Raw genomic sequence first — 14,962 nt, forward strand, 5'->3', positions numbered from 1 at the left:
GCCTTCATGAGCCGGAAGACAGCGAGACTGCGGCTCACTCTGGGAGGACACAGGGCTGCGTGACTCATCGCTGCCCAGTACTGCCGGCTCCCTCGGGCACAGTGCTGAGGAGCACGGGGCCTGGGAGTACAGGCGGAGTCCCATCCCAGTCCTGGCCCAGAAGGCGGTCCCTGGCCAGCGACTACAATCCAGCACGTAGGGACACAGGCAGAGTGCTGCGGGGGCACCGAGGAGGAAGCAACTCAGCACCAAAGGCGTCTGGGCAGGCCTCACAGAGGAGGTGACATCATCAAAAAGAGGAATAGAATTGGCCAGGCAGCAGCAGGGAGGGAAGGAGGGGAGGCACTCCTGGCCGAGATCGGAGATGCAAAGGCACGGAAGTGTCTGCACAGCGTTGGCATGGTGCCCACCACCCAGTGAGTACTCCATAAATGCCAGGCATTATCGCTGTGGTTGGCTTATCTTCATTATGGTTATTAACCTGGACTCATTACTTAATATTTTTACTACCATAAAGGAGTTACTACAATGAATAAATGTCTAACTATACTGCACTTTTCACTGAACTTTTCTCAACTATAAAAGGGGCTGTTGTGAAGATTAGGTCTATGGCACACACAGTACTGGGCAGAAGTGGTGGTGAGTAACATCGGAGGGGGCTTCATTTTCTCCCTCTCCTGGAGGCCAGCCCCTGGGGTTGCTGCGCTTCGGAGGCACAGAAGAAGAGGTATTTGGGGGGTTTTAAAGATGAGCAGTCAACAAAGCAGGGACTTGGCTAGATGGAGTCACTGGGGGTTTCAAAAGTGACAAAGGTGGCGCCTGGAGCCCTGGAATAGGAGCTCCTGGTCCTGGAGGCAAGTCTTTCCAGCTGGGACAAGGCAGGTTGTACCTGCCTTTCTATTCTGACAAGGTCCTGATTTCAGAAAAAAAAAGTACCTGGCCCTGGGTGGGGCCCCAGTTCTGTGTGTACCTACCTGTTCCACTCACGGTGTACCTGTTGAGCGTTCCTGATTCTCAATGTGAAAAGTACTTGCCTGGGTGTACCTGTCTTGATAACTATGGCTCTGCCTCCAACCGTGTGTGAACCAACCTGTATACCCAATTCACTCGATCGTCCCGGACTGTGCATTCTGCACACTTAGGTCTGAACGTACGCGGACCTGTGCCTGCGTAGCCGCACGCTCGGTCTGCCCGCGGCTGACTCGATGTGCGTACCTGGTTTAGCCCGGGCTCACTCACGCCTCGCGAGCCGTGCACTTCTGCCCTGCAGACCTCCCCACCACCGGGGCCCAGAGGCTCAGAGGAAGGGGCTGCTGCCCGCGCCCCGCCCCCATCGCGGGCCCGGCCGGCCGCGGGGGCGGCGGGGGCGGGGCCGGGGCCGGGGCGGGGCGGCGCGGCGCGGGGCGGAGCAGGAAGGGGCGGTGGCCGCTCCGCCCAGCGCCGCCCCAGCCGGCTCGCGGCTGCAGCCCGCCCTGCCCGGCTTCCGCGTCACGGTCCCGGGCGCCACCTGCCCGCCCACTCGCCCCGTATAAAGTCGCCGGCGGCCTGGCCCCCGGGACTCGGCCCCATGGAGACGCCGCCGGCCGCGGCTGGCGCACGGCAGGGTGAGCGCGCGGCTGGGAGGGGGAGCAGGCCTCCGGGGCGGGAGGAGGAGGGGTGGGAAGGGCTCTGGCCGAGACCGACCGGGGCGGCAGGGACGTGGGGCCCGTCCACCCCGGCCTGGCCGATCCCCGGGGCCTCCTCCAACTTTGCCCAAGTCGGAGGATCCCGGGAGGTCGAGGTCCGGAGTGGGAATCGGGCGAGAGCGAGGTTCTGGGCCGGGACACCCTCCGCGTCCCCGAGCCCCGAGGCCAACCAGAGTTTCCCAGCAACTTTTCTCGCTGGTGAGTCGCCCTGGAAACTTCCCCTCCCCCGGCCCGGGAGTCCGGCCACGGGCCCCAAGCCTCCTGGCCTGGGCTTCGGGCAGTGGGCAGGCGGACGCGAGGAGGCGATGGCTTCGACGGGGAAGCCCCCGCCACCCCCTTCCAGCGCGCTTCCAACCCAGCGGGTTTCCACCTGAGAGCCCCGCCCCGCTTGCTGTGGGGGCGCGGCCAGGTCCTCGGAGGCCTCCCACGATTTCTGGGTCCCCTGGGTTGGCGCGGGGGGGGATGCTGGGGGGGTGGGAGGAGGAGTAGGACTCCCCAAGTTCAAATCTTTGCGCCACCAGCTAACAGCTGGATGACCTTGAGCAAGTTCTTAATGTCTGTGGCTGAACTTTCCTTCTTCATAAGATGGGAGTGATGCTCTCTAGCTGGTAAGGCTTTTGAGAGGATAATAGAAGTAACACGCCAAGATGGCTTTGCATACTGCCACCCATATTGTTGGATGGAGAGGGACGGACAGGAGAGGGGTGAGCAGAAAATTCAGTCCCACCCCTAACCCTCCTGGTTGTCCTCAAGGAGCTGTGAAAAGTGCCTTCCACCAATCTGAGCTGTGAGTGGCCAGTGAAGAGAGGCCCAGGCAGGAAGCCAACCCCACCATGAGCCTGTGGGAACTTGAAGACCGCCGCAGCTGCCAGGGTACCCCCAGGCCAGCCCAGGAGCCCACGGCCGAGGAGGCAATGACTGCAGAGCTGCAGATGAAGGTTGACTTCTTCCGGAAGCTGGGCTACTCATCTGCTGAGATCCACAGTGTCCTGCAGAAGCTGGGCATCCAGGCAGACACCAACACAGTGCTGGGGGAGCTGGTGAAACATGGGTCAGCAGCTGAGCGGGAGCGCCAGGCATCGCCGGACCCCTGCCCTCAGCTGCCTCTGGTTCCCCGGGGTGGGGGCACCCCCAAGGCTCCCACCGTGGAGACTTCTCCACCCGAGGAAGACAAGGAGGGCAGTGACCTGAGACCTGTAGTCATCGATGGTAGCAACGTGGCTATGAGGTACATGTCACTTCTGTGTCCAAGACCATGGCCTTTGGCCGGGATTGGTGGCCATGCCTCTACACCTCTGGTAGAGAGGACTTCAGGAAGGAGTTTGGTCTCTTCTCCAGACTAGTCTAGAGGAAAGGAAAGCCCTTTTTGGAGGCCCTACTGTGTGCCAGGAGTCTCCCTTAATCCTTGCAGCTTCTTGGAAGTAGGTTTTAGGGCTGTTTGAGGGGGCTCAAAGAGTTACTATGGGGCCCACTTCTCGTAAGTGCCAGAGCAAGGATTTGAACTCGAGTCCTTCTGACTCCAGAGCTGCCTTGTGCTCTCCATGAGGGATCAGACTGAGGTCTCCAGCTTATTCATGTAGGAGCCTTCTTCCTCTTCTGTGAGATGGGGCTCACCCACCCCTCAGGTGGTGCTTGTGAGGAATGAGTGCTCGGAACCTGGAGAGCAGAGCTTGTTCATCATTGGTAGTTGTTGTTATCGTTATGTTATTCAGGGTCTGGGACTGCTGGGGCCTTGTTGTCTCAGACCTGGGCTCGCGTGGAAGCCGGCCCAGCTACTGAGGCCTTTGCGGCTGTGACCAAGAGTAACCTTGAGGATCTGGCGACATCAGGGGTGTGGGCGGGTAGCTTGATGCTTTGGCTCCAGGGGCTCGATGACTTGGGTTGCCTCTGCTTCTGCTGGAGCCACCTCGGCTGGACTGGGCTCTCAGGGCCCCCCAGGGACCAGAGCTAGGCCTGGGCTCCAGTAACCATCCACCCCTCTCCCCTATGCAGGCTCTCATGGGGGGGGTAGGGGGGCTGCTGCTGACTCCAGAGAACCCAGACCTCCTTCCATTCAGCCCTGCCCTCTGGCCTCGCTTTCTCCCTGTCCTTTCAAGACAGGCTGGTGAGTCAGGGCTGGGTGGCTAGTTCACAAGGAAAAGTTCCTATGGGTGTGGATGAGGAGACCCCAGACACGGGTGTGGGGTGGGAAGGACTCCTTCCCCCGCCTCCCTGAGGGCTCTCCCAGGTGGCCTTCATGAGACCTCTATACCTCTGCCTGCTCCCCGCCGCCCCCCATCTGCCCCTTCCATACCTGGCCGAGCTCAGCTGTCTGGCTGGTCCTGGCCCAGCACAGTAGATGTGCAGGTGGCCCTCCTCCAGCCACTTTTGGGTCCATCGTCCCATCTCTGAAATGGTTTGAGCCTAGGTGGAAACTGAGGCAAGCTGGCATCCACAGGCCTGCGGCAGCTGGTCACCCTACGTGCTTTGAGAGTTGGGGGGACCCTCTCGGGCTGCAGTAGCATTTGACTGGGTCAGGAGTTGGGATCCCTTAGCGACTCCCTCCTCTGGGGGGCGTGGGCCCAAGGGCTGAGCCCCGGGGGCAGCCATGTGCAGTGTGTGTTTGTATCCTGGCCAGAGGAGGAGGGGCCAGGCAGGAGGAGGGGCAGGTGGTGAAGGGGCTGGCCAGAGGCCGAGCCGCTAGGGGTTTTCTGAGCTGGGGCTGTAGCAAAAGGGGAATTCCAGCCTCTAGCTTCCTGTCTCAGCTGCTGCTGGGTTCCTACCCTCCTGCCCCCTCCCGTCCCAGGGCAGGCGGGCCAGCCCCTACCATATGCAAATCGTGGGGAAATTCACCTCTTGTTTCCTTCTAAGGGAATTTTTCTCCACTCGCTGGGCCCAGCCCAGGCAGATCTTTTCACCTGGGTAGCCTGCCTTGGCCCTGCCCTCTACCCAGGGCGTTAGTCTAGAGTCTCCAGCAGAAACACTCGTCTTCCAATGTCTCGTTAGGCTGAGGGGCCCTGACTTTCTGGGCCAGAAGACTGCGGTGAGGGTGAGAGGATGTCTGGATTTCCTCTGCCAGCAGAGCTTCCTCCACGGCAGTGAGGACTGAAGTTAGCTCCAGACAGGAGCACCTGGCTTGGGAGGGCAGAATCTGGGCTTGACTCGAGGGACCACCACATGTGTTCGACTTCTGCCAAGAGTAAGGCTCTGGCCGCCTGCTTAAGGAATATTCTGGGGGCTGGGACGACTGAGAGCAGACTTGTCCCCAGCTAAGGTTTCTGACTCCCAGAAGCAGTGCTCTGTTCCGGAAGCCCCAGTGGACCCCAAAGTCCCAGGGCTTGCGGGTGCTGGCCTGGGAGGGGGCGTGTGCAGGTACGCACACGTGCACGGGAGGCAGGTAGCTGCGTGTGCAGACTGCAGACGTGAGACAGGGACCCCAGCCCGAGAGGATCACCCGCCATGGTTCTAGGAAGACCGCAGAAGGCCCAGGGTAGGGGGAAGCGCTGGGCACCGCACAGACAGACCAGGGGCCTGACCCATCCTGCCAGGTCAGGGAAGGCTTCTCCGAGGCAGTGACACCACACCTGGGGTCCTGACAGAGGAGCAGGAGTTTGCAGATGCGTGATTTTCCCTGTTCCCAGCCTGCCCCACCCACTGAACCCTTTTGTTCAAACTCAAGTTTGGGAGTTGTTCTTTAAAGCATCTGCCTGCAGGAGACCTGGGTTCGATCCCTGGGTCGGGAAGATCCCCTGGAGAAGGAAATGGCAACCCACTCCACTAATCTTGCCTGGAGAATCCCATGGACTGAGGAGCCTGGTGGGCTACAGTCCACCGGGTCGCTAAGAGTCGGACACGACTGAGCAACTTCACTTCACTTCAAATAAACCTTAGCTCTCCTGTTAGGGGTCAGAAGGCAGTGTGACGTGTGTTCAAGTTCTACTTCTTACCAGTAGCCAGGGAACTTTAGATGCATCTCAGAGGCTTGTAAGGATGAAGCCAAGGAGGTATGCAATGCACCTGGGCTCCGGTAGGGGCTCGGTACCCATCCATCCAGGCCTGCTGTGAGGGCTGTCACTTGTCTTTGCACGATCCAGGCATCAGCACCCGTAGGGGTTAAGAGCACAGCCTCTGGGTGTGCATCTCTGACCATTGCTACTTGTGATGCTGGCAACTGGTTGCCCTCTGTGGACCAGTTTCCTCACCTGAGTAAAAGGCAAAGGTCCTCTCATGACAGTCCCCTCCTCAGAGGCTTACTGATGATTCAGTACTGAGCACAGAGATCAGGGCCTGGCTCACAGGTCTCAGTAAATGTTAACTTTTATTATAAGCGGGCCGGCAGATGGCAGCGAGGAGGCCCCACCTGGCAGGGATGAGCTCTGCCTTCAGGTCGGACTTTGCCTCACCTACAATTTACAGAGACCTTCAGCCCTGGGAGCCCTAGCCTCACTCCTCGACAGCCTCCGTGCCCGCCCCACCTCCCTCTCTGTTTCTCTTGGGGCTCTAGCTATCGCCCGCCCCCCCCACCCAAACCCACCCACAGGATGTGGTCGGCCATGGAGTTGCCTCTTTTGCGTAATGCTTATTCTGTTTTATTTGCCAAATATGAGTCTGAGTTGTTCACTGAGGGGCAGGAGCTGTTGGGGAAGGAGGCCCAGCTGCCCCTTCCCATCCCCTTGCCTGGTCCTGGAGCCCTGCCGTGACACCCGATAGGTATTACCTGAGAGGCCCTGTCCCCTCCTGGGAAGCCAGATGGAACCTCCACTTTGTTGGACTGTTTTTGGCCTCAAGCAGACAGGACCGTTGTTCCACTGACAGGGAGCCCTTCTGAAGGAGGCTGCGGTCCCCCGGGCCCATTCTTCAGATAGAGAAACTGAGCCAGGGCAACCTCGGGGCTTGCTTCTGGATCCAGCCGCATTTGGATGGGCTGAGGTCTGGTCCACAGCCCACGGCAGGGAGGGTGTCCCCTCTCCCAGCTCGGCTGCTGGCAGAGTCCCAAGAGTCTTCCAGACCGTCTTTTCACCTCGGGTCACGCCCTCCTGGGAGGGGTGAGGCGGTCCAGGCGTTCCTTGGGAGGAAAAGCAGTCTCCTTTCACTTTCGCACTGAAGGGCCCCGTGGCCACCTCCTGCCCCGAACTGAAGGTTGACTCTAGGCTCCCCCCTCACCTTCCTCAGTCCCACTCCCAGCAGTTTGAACAGGCCTGAACTCTAATCCAACTTTAATCCAGAGCAACCTAGTTTCTCCTCCCCAGCCCCCACCCACAGCCCTGCTGAGCCGGCAAGGGAGGGGCGGTGACTCAGTCCGCCTGTGGACATCTGTGTCCCCGTGGTCCCAGCGCCTTTCCCCCACCCCCAGGTGTGTTGTAAGCGGCCTGACCCTCCCCCACGTGGGGAGCAGGTGCTGCCAGATTCCTGGGCGTCTCCTTGCTGTCTGTCGGGAGATGGAACCTCAGGATAAAAAAGCCCCAGTTCTGGCCATCACAGCCTGTGTGGGAACCAGCAGGGAATACAGGCGCTGGACCCGCAGCCAGAGGGCGGGGGGCCGAGCCCAGCGGCTCCACCAGCCCGGGCATGGGCTGAAGGGCAGCCCACCTCCCTCCTGGGCAGGCCAAGGCCACAGCGGGCTGACCCTGCCCTCCTCTCCTCCCCAGCCACGGGAACAAGGAGGTCTTCTCCTGCCGGGGGATCCTCCTGGCGGTGAATTGGTTCCTGGAGCGGGGCCACACAGACATCACCGTGTTCGTGCCGTCCTGGAGGAAGGAACAGCCTCGGCCGGACGTGCCCATCACTGGTGAGTGGCACCTCGGACTGGGCGCGGCCTCACCACTGCAGTTCTCCTCCAGAGAGACACTGTGGGTGTGAGCAACAGCTTCCAGGCCCCAAGCAGGAACCAGCATTTCTTTCCCTGGCTTTTGCTGTCTTCAGCATCCCTGCTCTGAACAGCGGTCCTTGGAGGTTACCCTGGGCAGCCTCTACCTCCGGGTAGCGGGCACCTCCCTCACCTAACGGTGGCAGGCTCTCGCCGCATCCCCCGCGGCACAGGGCCAGGATGACATAGCGGCTAAGTCCCTGGGCTCAGTAATCCTGGCTCAGTCCCTTCTGGCTAGGCCACTTGCCTCTCATCTGAGACACGGGATGGGGTGAGGGCTTGATAACTTTGACGGGTGGGAGTCAGCCTCACAGCAGTTAATAGACCTAAGTGCTTAGCAGAGCTCCTGGCACATAGCGGATGCCAGCTGCTGGCACGTAACGGATTCCGGCTGCTACCATTGCTCTTACACGAGCTCCCAACCTTTGTGGGGAGAGCCCAAGTTTGTTTCCCTGGATGTCTTGATGTGGGGACAGGCTGGTAGGGTCGCCCGTTCCAGGAAAAGAGGCCCCTTCTGGGTGGGTCCGTCTGTCCTGGCTGAAACACTCATCTGGCCTCAGCTCAAGCCAGAACTCATTGCCAGATCCCCCCAGGACAGGCTGGGCGCGACCAGGCCTGGCGTACAGCGGGGAGAAGGAGGCGGCCCAGCCTTCTCTGAGCATGACCTACCAGCCTGTTCTCAGGGGTTCTTGGTCTCTGGGCAAGAAACAAGGCACCAGACCCAGCAAGGCATGGGGGTCCTTGGCCTCCACAGAGCCCCTTCCTGCTCCCTTGACCCTGGAGTTGAGAGCCTGGCTACCAGGGGTCGGGGAGCCACGCGGGCTGACTGCGATTCTAGGCTGGGCCCTGATCTGCCTGCGCCCCTGCTGCCTCCCAGACCAGCACATCCTGCGGGACCTGGAGAAGAAGAAGATCTTGGTCTTCACGCCTTCGCGGCGGGTGGGTGGCAAGCGGGTGGTCTGCTACGACGACCGCTTCATCGTGAAGCTGGCCTTTGAGTCGGACGGCATCGTGGTCTCCAACGACACGTACCGGGACCTGCAGGGAGAGCGGCAGGAGTGGAAGCGCTTCATCGAGGAGCGGCTGCTCATGTACTCCTTCGTCAATGACAAGTATGTCCCCACCACGGCCGCTGCCGGAGGGGCTCGGGAGGGACCGGGCTGGGGCGGCTCTGTGGCTGAGCCGTGTGGCCTTGGGCCTGGGCAGCTCTGAGCACGAGATGGACAGGACCCCACAGGGGACCCCTTGGTCCCCTTCCAGGCTAGGAAGGGCTGGGCTTTCTGGTTTAGAGGCTGGGTCAGGAGCCTTTGGGACAGGATGTGGTCAGTGCTTCAAGACAGTCTCTCCAGTTCTCAGCCCCGAGGCTCTGACCAGAGGGCAACAGATGCAGCCCTAGAACCAGACTTCAGGCCTCAGCGAGCTTCCAGCAGGAGAGTCACCCCTGACTGTGGCCCTCTGGACTGGGCCCTCCTCCCTGCCTCGGGACAGTACCCCCAGAGACTGGGGGTATCCTACTGGGTGGACACTAGTTTTAGGAGCTGCCCCCTCTTCATCCTAGTGAGGCTCCCTGTCCAGCCCCTCCCCAGCACTGGGAAGTCCCCCATTACCTCTCCCCCGTCCTCTGCAGGTTCATGCCCCCCGATGACCCCTTGGGCCGTCACGGGCCGAGCCTGGACAACTTCCTGCGTAAGAAGCCACTCACAGCGGAGCACAGGAAGCAGCCGTGTCCCTATGGTAAGAGCCTGGGCCCCAGCCTCCCGGGCCATCCTCACAGCATCCCCAGATCTCTCGCCCAAGTCAGCCTGCACCCATGTTCTTTCTCTCAGGGACCCCCACCACCACCCCACATTTCTTGGACTAGCCCCTTCCGTCTCCCACCCCCTGGTTCTAGATCTCCCCCCTGAATTCTCTCCCAGGGAGGAAATGCACCTATGGGATCAAGTGCAGATTCTTCCACCCCGAGCGGCCGAGCCGGCCCCAGCGCTCCGTGGCTGATGAGCTCCGCGCCAACGCCCTGCTGCCGCCCTCCAGGGCCACGAGCAAGGACAAGAGCGGCCGGCGGCCTTCACCCTCCTCTCAGCCTGGCTCTCTGCCAACAGAGCAGGAGCAGTGCAGCCCAGATGGGAAGAAGCTGGGGGCCCAGGCGTCCCCAGGAACCCCCCGGGAGGGCCTGATGCAGACCTTCGCCCCGACAGGCAGGAGCCTCCCACCTAGTGGGAGCAGTGGCGGCAGCTTCGGGCCCTCGGACTGGTTCTCGCCGACCCTGGACTCTCTCCCCTACACCTCCCAAGACTGCCTGGACTCGGGCATCGGCTCCCTGGAGAGCCAGATGTCAGAACTCTGGGGGGTTCGAGGAGGGGGTCCTGGCGAGCCAGGCCCGCCTCGGGGCCCTTATGCTGGCTACCGCACCTACGGGGCAGAGCTCCCCACCACCCCGGCCTTCTCGGCCTTCAGCCGGGCCCTGGGTGCCGGCCACTTCAGCGTCCCCGCTGACTACGCACCCCCGCCGGCTGCCTTTCCACCTCGGAAATACTGGTCTGAGCCGTACCAGCTGCCCCCGCCCACCCCAGGCCTGCAGGAGCCCCGGGCGCCCGGCCCAGGAGCCGACAGGGGCCCCTGGGGCGGGGCAGGCAGGCTGGCGAAGGAGCGAGCCAGCGTGTACACTAAGCTGTGCGGTGTCTTCCCCCCACACCTGGTGGAGGCCGTGATGGCGCGCTTCCCGCAGCTCCTGGACCCCCAGCAGCTGGCCGCCGAGATCCTCTCCTACAAGTCCCAGCACCTCAGTGAATAAAGCCAGGCTGGGCCGTGGGCCCTTGAGCAGCCCAGCCCCAAGGCCCGCCACGAGAGGCTGGACAGAGGGAGGACTCGAGTAGGGAAGGGAGCCCCAAACCAAAGATCCTGTAGGATTGCTTCTGGCCCCGCTGCCGCCCGCGGCCGAGGGGTCAGGAGCGATCAGCCTGTTGATGCACATTGTATCTGTAGTTTCCGGAGACGCTGCCAGTAACGGCTGTCAGTCCGTGGCTGAGGCCCAAACCCTCCTTTCTCTCAGAGGGCGGGGAGGGAGGCAGGGGGGAGCAGAGGCCTGGGCTGGGGGCCCTGTGCACGGCCCCCCCACCTCCGCCCCGCCCCTGGGACGCCGGCCTTGGCTGGCTCGTTGGGCACCGTGTGCCCGCCCTCCATGGGCTCTCCTCTTAAGCCAATGAGGCCTCGTCCGCGCTCCCCGTGCGGTACGCAGCTTCATGTTAGTAAGCAAGATGCTTCTTAATAACCCACCTCCGCCCCACTCTGTGCGTCTGTCCCCCGTGCCTGCGGGGGTCCAGGGCAGTCTGTCCTACCCTCTCCGCCCCCCTTCCTCTGTATTCAGAGCCGTCTCGCCCTTCCCCAAGGTGGGGGACACGTATACGTGTATGTACAGGTGTAAACGTTAAATATTTTACACGAAAGCCTCGCCTCTCCACTTCAATAAAGTACAATGTGAGCGCTCTAAGAGGCAATGGTCTTTGTTGCTCTGGGTGACGGAAGGTCAGCACATGGGCACCCCAGGTCTGCCTCCACACCCGCTCTCTGACCCTTCTCAGAAGGAAGGTTGCTGAGTTCCACAGAAAGCGCTCTGTCCCTTGGGGCAGAAGCATCCTTCCCGAGGCTTGGGTCAGGCTCTGGGAGGAGGTGGCTGTGGACACATGGGCAGGGAGTCCGGAAGCAGCAGCATAGAGCTTGGAGTCCTGGGGCTGCAGCGTGGGGAAGGGGGTACTGTTGGGGGGACTGGGAGGTGGACCAGGCTGTCCCCTTTCTTCTGCCCTGCGACCAGGCCAAGTGTTCCTGGAGAGCCTGGGGAGTGGCTGTGGGGCTCAGCTCTGCCCCGTCCTTCCAGATGTTGCCCTGCTCCAGGTGAGGAGCCGAGTAGGAGGCCCTGGGGCGGAACCGTCCTGCAGAGGCCCTGCCAGGGTAGCCCCCAAGCAGGAGGTTAGGGATCCTGGCCCCAAACCCAAGAAATAGGCTCTGCCACCATGAATGTCCCCTGGGGCAGTGACTACGTCTCCCTGGGTCTCAGTTTCCACATCTATGAAGGGATGATGACACCTACCTTACAGAGAGGACGTGAGCGCATTCATGTTGGATGCTCATCAAAGGGCCTCATGTTGTGTTCACCTCCTGCCATCATCTCAGCCTTCCCATCTGCCCCTGGAAGGGAGGAGGCCAGGCAGGATTTTGTTTTTCATTTTTTGGTTTTGGGGGTTTTGTCGGTTAGTTTGTTTTTCCAGATAAATGAGGTATAGGGACTTCCCTGGTGGTCCGGTGGCTAAGACTCCGCCCTCCCAAGTGCAGGTGGCCCAGGTTCTATCCCTGGGCAGGGAACTAGATCCACATGCCACAACCAGGAGCTCACGTGCCACAGCTAAAGATCGCGCACGCCAAAGTGAAGATCAAAGATCGAGCCTGCCGCAACCAAGACCCGGCACAGCCAAATAAATAAAACGTGTTTTAAAAAGGATTGGAGGGACTGACGCTGAAGCTGAAACTGCAGTACTTCGGCCACCTCATGCGACGAGCTGACTCACTGGAAAAGACTCTGATGCTAGGAAAGGTTGGGGGCGGGAGGAGAAGGGGACGACGGAGAATGAGATGGCTGGATGGCATCACCGACTCTGTGGACATGAGTTTGAGTGAACTCCGGGAGTTGGTGATGGACAGGGAGGCCTGGCGTGCTGTGATTCATGGGGTCGCAGAGAGTCGGACACGACTGAGCGACTGAACTGAACTGAACTGATAAATGTTAAATATTTTAAGTGAAAAGCTAGACTTGTCAGATGAGCCCTAAACACCATCAGCAATGGGAAAAATAGTTTTAATAATTACATCTTCGAACATCTCATGAATTTGTACTTACTGTTTGTGAAACTTTTTCTCGGAGATGTATTTATTTATTTTGGCTGTGCTGGGTCTTCGTGCTGTGTGCAGGCTTTGCCTAGTTGCAGCGAGCGGGGGCTACTCTGTTGCCGGGCACGAGCTTCTCGTTGCAGTGGCCTCTCTCGTTGGGGAGCACGAGCTCTAGGTACGCAGGCTTCAGTACTTGCAGCGCCGTGGACTCAGTAGTTGTGGCTCACAGGACCTTCCTGGACCAGGGATCAAACCCATGTCCCCTTACTTTGGCAGGCTTAATCACTGGACCACCAGGGAAGCCCTGTGAAACTTTTATACTACTTTTTCTTTTTTCTTCCCTAGAAATAGCTTTCCCAAAGAACAACCATGCAGCCTGTTGTAGGAAAGGCGACGCTGGCCATCTCTCTGCTTGTTATCCCTCTCACCCCACCCCATTGTTCTTCGCCCTGAACACCCTGTAGAAGCCTGCACTTGAGGCGAGAATCCAGGCCTGACATGGGAGTGACTTCAGCAAACATGACTTAGTGCTCGTCCAGGCAGGTGCCCTGTGCCTGCGACATCCAGCCACCTCGGGAGGCTGTATCTGCAACCGAGAAAGATTGTTGCCATATTTATAAAATAGCTTTCCCAGTCAAGAACTGTAGTCCAGGTTAAAGGCCCTTTATGGGCCTTTGTGTTTATAGACGGGAAGCTAAAATACTGGACTGTCCAGTTCATTATCAGCCACTGACAAAGCTGCAACTTGCCCAAGGTCCCATGGAGGAAGACAAACCGGGGCAGGGCCTCAGCTTGGGCTTCCCTGGCCCCATGAACCCGAGGAAGGGAGGGTGCTCCAGACACTAGTTCGCAGTGACTCTCAGGCCCCTGAGAGGGACGGAGGTGGTGGGGGTGCCCTCAGCCCTGCACCTCACGGACACACAGGTTTACATCTGCACGTGCTGGGCTTAGTCGCTCAGTCGTGTCCAACTCGTTACGACCCCATGGACTATATGTAGCCCACCAGGCTCCTCTGTCCATGGGGATTCTCCAGGCAAGAATGCTAGAGTGGGTTCCATGCCCTCCTCCATGAGATCTTCCCAACTCAGGGATCGAACCCAGGTCTCCTGTACTGCAGGTGGATTCTTGACTGAGCCACCAGGAAAGCACAAGAATACTGGAGTGGATAGTCTATCCTTTCTCCAGGGGATCTTCCCAACCCGGGAATCAAACCGGGGTCTCCTACATTGCAGATTCTTTACCAGCTGAGCTGTGAGGGAAGCCCTTACATCTACATGGTAACCTCTAAATGTGAGAGCTGACCTGACACCCTCCCTGCCCAGCAGCTCCAGCCATGCAGCCACCGCCACCCCGCTGCATACCACAGGATGGGGTGGGGGTGTGTGAAGGCCCTGAGTCCCCAAGGGAGGTCAAGAAGGAGAAGTAGGTTGCCTTCACCCCTCTGCCAATCCCACCAGTCTGCATCCATAGACCTGAAGGCGCACACTGGGTCCTTGGCACAGAGCTGAACTCAGGTCATTCACTGCTTCTGCTCTGTAAGGAGCGGGCAGGGGAAGCAGATTTCACAGGCAGGTGGGCAGGGGGCAGCAGGTCTGGGTGGTGGTGGACCGTCTAGGGGCCGTATCTGGGGAAGCAGATCTCACAGGCAGTTGGGCAGTGGGCAGGGGGCAGCAGGTCTGGGTGCTGACGGACCATCTAGGGGCCATGTCTGGCCTTGCTGTCTCTTTGGCAGGCATAGACAAAGGCAGCAGAGCCCGAACAGCCAGTGCCAGCTGGGGCCGGGCTCTCGGAGGACTGAGTCAGTTCAGTGCCCTGTCATCTGTACTTTCCCGGCAGCCTCGACCTGGCTGGGGCCGTCCGGTGTTCGGAGCCGCCCCTCCAGGCCTCTTTCTCAATCTGGCTTCCAGGCAGAGCTGCTCAGAGGCTGCCAGACCCAATGCCCAGCATGTTTCTTTCCCACGAGAAAGAAAACTGGGTTTTTAACTGTGAAGTTCTCCCCACCAACTCCCGCCCCACCTGCTGAAACATCTTTGTTCACAAGGCTTCAGCATCCACAGGGACGCGATGGTCCCTGCTTCTCCCTAGAATTGGCAAGAGGACACCTCAGTCTGAGTGGTAGCAGCTCAGAATAATGTAGCCCTGGGTCCAGGTTCCTCCCACTGGCTATATGGCTCTGGCCACCTCACTCACCTCTCTCACAGCCTGGCTTTTCTGGGTCACACACTACATGGTTGTGAAGTGTGAAAGAAAGACAAAGATCATATGATGTCACTTGCATGCAGAATCTAAAAAAGGGTACAAACGAACTTATTTAGAAAACAGAAGTTTGAGTCACTGCTGCTGCTGCTAAGTCACTTCAGTCGTGTCCGACTCTGTGTGACCCCACTGACGACAGCCCACCAGGCTCCCCCGTCCCTGGGATTCTCCAGGCAAGAACACTGGAGTGGGTTGCGATTTCCTTCTCCAATGTGTGAAGGTGAAGTTGCTCAGTCATGTCCGACCCTTAGCGACCCCACGGACTGCAGCCCACCAGGCTCCTCCATCCATGGGATTT

The 14,962-nt window shown here is 59.9% G+C and overlaps 1 protein-coding gene and 1 long non-coding RNA gene across 3 annotated transcripts; one reads left to right on the top strand and one right to left on the bottom strand.

Annotated features, from left to right (window-relative positions):
- Window positions 1–228: 228 nt before the first annotated feature.
- Window positions 229–11,032, top strand: ZC3H12A (zinc finger CCCH-type containing 12A). Of its 2 annotated transcripts, XM_055402681.2 has the most exons (6): window positions 1,450–1,604; window positions 2,439–2,913; window positions 7,313–7,452; window positions 8,408–8,642; window positions 9,158–9,264; window positions 9,447–11,032. In XM_055402681.2, exons 2-6 carry the CDS (start codon window positions 2,519–2,521, stop codon window positions 10,319–10,321), a joined length of 1,752 nt encoding a protein of 583 aa, XP_055258656.1. In that variant the 5' UTR covers window positions 1,450–1,604; window positions 2,439–2,518; the 3' UTR covers window positions 10,322–11,032. The 2 variants fall into 2 exon arrangements, with proteins under 2 accessions (XP_055258658.1, XP_055258656.1); XM_055402683.2 differs by lacking the exons at window positions 1,450–1,604; window positions 2,439–2,913 and adding an exon at window positions 229–416.
- A 601-nt stretch (window positions 11,033–11,633) lies between these two features.
- Window positions 11,634–14,765, bottom strand: LOC148777982 (uncharacterized). Its single transcript, XR_016037161.1, has 3 exons — window positions 14,599–14,765; window positions 12,419–12,644; window positions 11,634–11,712 (listed from the first exon to the last, which is right to left on the bottom strand). It is a non-coding gene; the product is annotated as an uncharacterized LOC148777982 (long non-coding RNA).
- Between the last annotated feature and the right edge of the window lie 197 nt (window positions 14,766–14,962).

Source organism: Moschus berezovskii, chromosome 4 (genome assembly GCF_049115385.1).
Source record: "Moschus berezovskii isolate FMDL1 chromosome 4, NW_MosBer_1.0, whole genome shotgun sequence".
NCBI classification, from domain to species: Eukaryota; Metazoa; Chordata; class Mammalia; order Artiodactyla; family Moschidae; genus Moschus; species Moschus berezovskii.

What these genes read in the sequence shown, in the direction of transcription:
- ZC3H12A (XM_055402681.2), top strand. Translation starts at nt 2,519, where the DNA reads ATGAGCCTGTGGGAACTTGAAGACCGCCGCAGCTGCCAGGGTACCCCC. An exon ending in GGTAGCAACGTGGCTATGAG is followed by an intron (nt 2,914 to 7,312) that starts GTACATGTCACT and finishes TCTCCTCCCCAG; the next exon opens with CCACGGGAACAAGGAGGTCT. An exon ending in TACTCCTTCGTCAATGACAA is followed by an intron (nt 8,643 to 9,157) that starts GTATGTCCCCAC and finishes CGTCCTCTGCAG; the next exon opens with GTTCATGCCCCCCGATGACC.